This window comes from Monopterus albus, unplaced genomic scaffold (genome assembly GCF_001952655.1).
Source record: "Monopterus albus unplaced genomic scaffold, M_albus_1.0 scaffold523.1, whole genome shotgun sequence".
Taxonomy (NCBI): Eukaryota; Metazoa; Chordata; class Actinopteri; order Synbranchiformes; family Synbranchidae; genus Monopterus; species Monopterus albus.
Genome location: NW_018128403.1, coordinates 109,568 through 115,868, shown reverse-complemented (window position 1 = coordinate 115,868; position 6,301 = coordinate 109,568). Strand labels below are relative to the sequence as shown.

Here is a 6,301-nt window from a genome sequence, read left to right as displayed (position 1 = left end):
GACTTTGACAAGGGCCAAACTGTGATGGTGAGATGACTGGGTCAGATCATCTCCTACACTACAGGTCTTGGTGGGTGTTGTTGGTCTGAAGTGGTTAGTAGCTACCAACAGTGTCTAAGGAAGGACAAATGGTGAACTGGAGACAGGGTCATGGACGCCCACAGCTCACTGATGATGAGGTTGACCTACTGTAGATTAAAGCTTTAACTTCCATTTGTACTTTTCAAAAGATTAAAATGTATTAAAATGTATTTGAATCTTTGTTAAAATGGTTGAAAATGAGAAACACTGTCCATTGGTCTCTATGAAGAGAAAGAGTCAGGGGCTGTAGTGGTGATATCACACCTAGAGTGGTGAGGCTGTTGGATTGGTCTAAACAATTCTCTATAACTCGTCCTCACGACCACAGTTTTCACTCCTTTTACATTCGTTTTTCACTGAATTGTAGACACATCTGTGCTCTTCCTGACAGTAGAACTGGTAGTAAATGGATTCACAGAAGATGCACAGTGAGCTGCAGAGTGACATGAGGGCCAACCAACTGCCACACTGACTCCTATGTAAACAGTATTGAATCAGCAGGTGGTCATAATGTTATGGCTGATCGGTGTATAGTATAATCAGACAGTAACACATTGTCTGTTGGTTTGAATCCATTTTCTGCCACACTGGAAAGACAAATCATTTTTGACTTTAGAAGCAGTAGTTTGTTTGAAAAGACAAGTCCACTGGAATTTAACCACATCTCATGGTCTTCATGATTTCAGGGTCTTGAACCCTGCTGTGGTTTACACATACAGTATATGTTGTTAGATGAGACCTCGTCAAACATACGATGTAATGCAATGCCCTTTTGATTCCAGGTGAACCTTTTCTTCCTTTTGAACATTGTCCGAGTTCTCATCACCAAGCTGAGAGTGACCCACCAGGCTGAGTCCAGCCTCTACATGAGAGCTGTGAGAGCCACCCTCATCCTCATCCCTCTGCTCGGCATCCAGTTTGTCCTGCTTCCATACAAGCCCCAGAATCCCTGGGTCTTGGAGATCTACCTGTACATCATGGACATCCTGATTCACTACCAGGTCAGTACATACTATATGTATGAGGATGTAACTGCAATCAGTTCAGATAGTTGAACCAAAGTTAAGCACAAAAAAGAAGAGGAGGGGAGAAACAAAGCATTTTTCATTATCCAGTGTTAACAGAAAAAAACAATTTAAATTCAAATGATTAAAAGCTATTTTTTAAACAATGATTTGATCCATGTGGCAATAGCCTCAGTAATGCTGCAATGGACAAATATTTTCCTGATATACTGTAGTAGGAGCATGAGACACTGCAGACTTCTGTGTCTTCTCTTCTTGTGTAACTTCTGAAAAAACTTTGTTTGCCAATGCAGGGTCTCTTGGTTTCTACAATATTCTGCTTCTTCAATGGAGAGGTGAGTAAGGACTTTGGTTCAGTGTTTTATATTGCAAGGTTAGGTTAGTTGATGGGTTTTCCCCAGAGGTGAGATTCAGTATGAACTGTATGTTCTTTTTAAACTGTAGGCCACATTACTATCCTTCTAATATCGTCTTTATGAATCCTCCGGTAGGTTCAGAGTGTACTGCGGAGACATTGGAATCAGCAGCGTATGCAGTTTGCTGGAACTTTTGCAAATGCTGACTTTTTCCGCTCAGCTTCCTATGTGGCATCATCACTCACAGAGGTCCACCGCTGCTACAGCCTCGAAAGCCACACTGAGCACATAAATGGCAAAAGCTACTCAGATATATTCAGATCAGACATGTGAAGGTGGCCCTCAACATCAGGCTCTTGAGTCATGGACCCCCCATTTTTTGACTCCTTCCAAGATGTTATGAAGTTTGAAGTGGATGTTTTCTTGGAGTTATGCAACTGTTCTTGGAAAGTGAATACATTTTTACATCTCCCAGGCAGAAACTTACATATTTTACTCTTTTATAAACTTTTTTTAAACAAATATTACTAAAACAGATTTTGTGAATATTGAAAGCATCTGCTGGCAGACTTGAGGAAGACCCCATGAATCAACCAGCCTCAATATATGACATTAACACAAGTGGATCATGTGGAATAAACTTGAAGACCCCTCAGAGAACAAGAAGCTGTTGTGTTTACAGCTATGTTCTTTTTTTTTTTCCCCTGGACATTTTGAGGCATGTAACTCTGTGGCAGAACTTCTTTGTGGCCAAAATAATCTCTTCAGTTAATGCAAACATTACTGGGCAGGGTCAGAGACACATCTGTTTGGAAGTGGCTAAATGGTGCCCACTCACCCATTTTATACCTTCAAGACAGTAGCCTAAAGGAACGAATGACCATGAATGATGTCATTAGTGGAAACAAAACTGGATATGTAACATGCAAGAAAAAATAAGAAATACACAACTAGCTTGCTATGCTAAATGCCATTTCTGCCTTAGCCACCTTTGACTTGAAGCATGAAACTCAGAAAATGTGGAGAAAGACCCCTTTATGTGAGTCTTCAATTTATGTATAACATCCACTGTTCTATATTAGACAAATAATGACATTCACAGTATAATTTTGTCAGAAACATCAACTTACAGTACACTATTTGGCATACTATTAGGAATGCTTCAAAACGGATTATTCCAAAATGCTGGAGAGATGAGTGTGGGAGAAAATAGGGAGAGGAGAGTGCATGTGTTTGTACATATATTTAATTGTTTATGAATACAACATATATTAAGCCACAAACTATGAACTAGAGCATTTTACTTAAACTACCATTAGTGTACCTTGTGTAGTTTTCCAGTCAGTCAGCAGCACATCACTGCAATGCCCCAAACTGAAGCTTGTATAAAAGGTATGAAGAGTCAAGATTTCTTTTTTTTTTAGATTTTGGTATAATGCAGCAGGAACTGACTTATACTGATTCACTGATTTGACACTTTACATTGATAATTAGCATCAGCACTGCTACTTCCAATAACATCCAAACACTGTCACTTCCAATTAGAGTTATTGTAAATGTTCTTGTCAGGAGGAGTGAAGAGCTGCTGGTTTCAGCCTTCAAAAACAGGAATTTCAGATCACTCACCTACTGTATTCACTTTTATTCTCATTAATTTGCTTCATGTAGACTAGAAACAAGGAGGAAATGACCTGGCTCTGACAAAAACTAACAAAATTTGCCTACCAACATCTCTAAAGCCCACTAAAAAAGCACATTCCACAAACTAGTCCTTTAAACAAAGAGACATATCTAATAATTTGCAGTCATATTACTATTTTCATTGGCTACACTGGAATAATAATCTGTCCAAAAATCCTCATTTGTTTGTTAAAACATTGAATTTTCTGTGATTTTTTTAGTTTTTTTAATATTTATTTATTTTATTATTTTGTTTTTTTACATGTGAACCAATATCAGTAATTTCACTGTGGGCCCAGTCTGAATTTCATTTTCCTTTTTGTACCATATTTTTCTCAATAAAATCCTGGCAATGCCTCCTGACGCTATGATGCTGTAAATAAAAACAAGCTGTTTTAAGCCAAGATACAGCACCAGAAGTCACTATAGTTGCATTTCATCCCAGAAGTTTCTTTTTCAATATGTTTTATGCTTCTGTTTAACTTCCTCCAAAGATAAATAGAAGAAAATGTGTAACAGTTTTTTGTTTTCCCACATATCTAATTGAGGCTGGAATTTCTTTGTCTGACCTTAGAAAATGTGTCCTGCTGCATTTTTTCCAGACAAAGCAGGGCGTGTTTCTGTCTGTTCATTGGCCAAAATCTATATGTAATCGGTACAGTTAGGAAGTCCCAAAGGAAAAGTGTTATAGCTCTCCTTTCAGTGCATCACTTATCAACTTGAAAGTGGAGAAGCTGTGAAAGTACTGAACATGCCAGCTGGTAAATACATCCATCTGTAAACAAGACTTGGTGATCAAAAGCATGTGTGAGCTGTGTGCTGGTTTATCATTGCACATAATATTTATGAGCTACTTGCGTGCCTCATACTCATGATCTCAGTCCACAAAGGTCTCTGGTATCTGTGATTTTAGGCAGTGTACGAAGCATCATCACAGTAAGAATGAAACCATCCCCTGCCATGTAATTTCGTGCAAAACACACTGAATCTTTGACATTTTAACAGTACATACAGCACACTTCTAACTTGCATCCTGTTACATCAGCATAACAGATGGTGTAGTATCCTGTGTGATTTGGGATGACACGTTTCCTTTAAAACTGAGATAAAAATAATGCTGAAATCTAAACTTGAAGCATCTGCATTGCAAGATGTTTTTGCTTTTTTACCTATCACAACACCATCCCCCAGTTGGTTATGGCACCAACCCCCTCAGTGGAAGTCAAACCAGTGGATGTAATAAGGGTTTCCTGTTTCTAAGAATACATTGCCATTGAACTTTTGGTCCGTTGGCGCTTGTGTGTTTGTAGAAAACACTTCCTCAGTTTCATGACTAACACTTGTTTACTGCCTTATCTTCCGCGTGATTCCACTGAAACTTAAAGCATTTAGCTGATGTTTTGTATTCAGATGAGTTTCCAACATGCGAGTCAGATTTGTCAAGGACACAGGACACGGCTGTGAATAGAGGCACAGCATCTGTCAGACTGCCACATGTGCCCCACTGGACAGTGACAGTGTAGAAAATAATTACGTTGTGTAGAATTGCTCCACACTGTGCTGACCCCACTTGGCTTTAATTTGGCATTTACTGTAGCTGAAACACTAATCTAGAGTGAGAAGCAGGCCATTATGAGCATACAGTAACACACACTAACTCAGCATTTCTTAAGACTTCACTACATTCCTGAGGCCCTCAGATGGTACCAACGGTCAATAATAGCCTAATAAGGAACAAATGCTTATATTTAACAGAGAAGTTAGCAAAAGCTCCATGTAAACACTAAACAAAAGCTAAAGTCTGGTAGCTACTATGGTCAGAATACTGGGTCCTCCACTAATGGCAGCACCTCACCTGGCTCAAGGGCAAAGTATGCCAATATATTAGGTTACAATTGTGTAAAGACAGCTGTTGCTGTATTTCATATTGTGTTTCTTATATTGCAACTCCATATTCAAATGCCTGCAGCAAATACCTTGTGATTTCTCATAGTAAAAAATATGTTCATGCATGTAATATATATGTAAGCATAATCTCTCTGAATCTGACACCACTGGTGTCATCAACAGCCATGTTTAACAAAAAGCTTGAAGTGTTCATCTCATCACAGTCCCTTCAGCTACTCTAAGTAACAGAAGCAGAAGTATCCACCCTAATTCAGGTTCTAAAAGGCCATACGTGAGCAGAAACTTGAAGAAAACCCCAAAACACCCTATTAGTTGGTTGTTGCTTTTTGAATTAATGTAATATAGAACTTAGAGCAAAATGTCAGAGAAAGTGGAGTCTAGACACTTGGCTTTCTGAGTTTATGAGCCATTAGAATGGATTCTTCCTTCCCAAAAGAAGGAAGCATCCTATTTGTCACAAGTCTAGGCACATCCTTGGAAAAAATCCTTGGTTGCACAAAATATAATGCACTTCACTTTCCCAGCAAGAGTAGAGGTGGTATGTTAGGAATGCATTAAAGGTCAAACTGAGTTCTCCACTGAAGACAGCACCACTGTGAGAAAGCTTGCCCACAAAAAGCAAGAAGGCATCATATCATACACATCATCAGGAAAAAACAAATCAGCATTTTGTGTGTTGCGACTTTCACTTACTGTTTTGAACTTTAAAACTACATGCTGCAGCCATTTCCAGTAACTCCACGCCATTAGAAACTCTCACTGTTCACAAAATATTTTAACAATTCTTTGCCATGCACTGTTGCACACACATAGCATGCACACATCTGGCCCATAGCGTGATCTGGCCACTTGTGCATGGGAATGTCTCATTCTTGAGAACAATGGAATGAGTTCTTGGCTGTGCTTGAGGGTGTGGAGGGTGTACTTTCAAGGGGTTGGGGTAGGCAATGTGGCCTGGCTGTATGGATGTGCCTGGCCTGGGTGGGACTACAGGAAGTCTACTGATCACTGTAGAGCCCGTTCAAATCGCTGCAGGGGTATGAATTATCTTAGCAGTGATGTCAACACTTGGTTGTCTTGGTGTATCTGGAGAAATTTCAGGATTAAATATGTGAATGCACAATGTGGAAACATACAGTGCAATGTTTACATTCAATGCTAATGCTTGGCGCCAATGCTGGCGGTCCTGTGCTCTTTACCATCCATCCATTTTCCTCCGCTTATCCGGTACCGGGTCGCCGGGGCACCAGT

The 6,301-nt window shown here is 39.5% G+C and overlaps 1 protein-coding gene across 2 annotated transcripts in view; it reads left to right on the top strand.

The window, feature by feature from the left end:
• The window catches only part of LOC109952960 (calcitonin gene-related peptide type 1 receptor-like), a 9,306-nt gene extending 5,724 nt beyond the window's left edge, over positions 1–3,582 (top strand). For both annotated transcript variants that reach the window (XM_020588283.1, XM_020588282.1), the window contains exons 11-13: positions 864–1,082; positions 1,400–1,441; positions 1,598–3,582. In XM_020588283.1, coding sequence (XP_020443939.1) covers positions 864–1,082; positions 1,400–1,441; positions 1,598–1,795 — 459 coding nt within the window. In that variant the 3' untranslated portion in view covers positions 1,796–3,582. The remainder of the gene's footprint in view (positions 1–863; positions 1,083–1,399; positions 1,442–1,597) is intronic.
• The last annotated feature ends 2,719 nt before the right edge of the window (positions 3,583–6,301 follow it).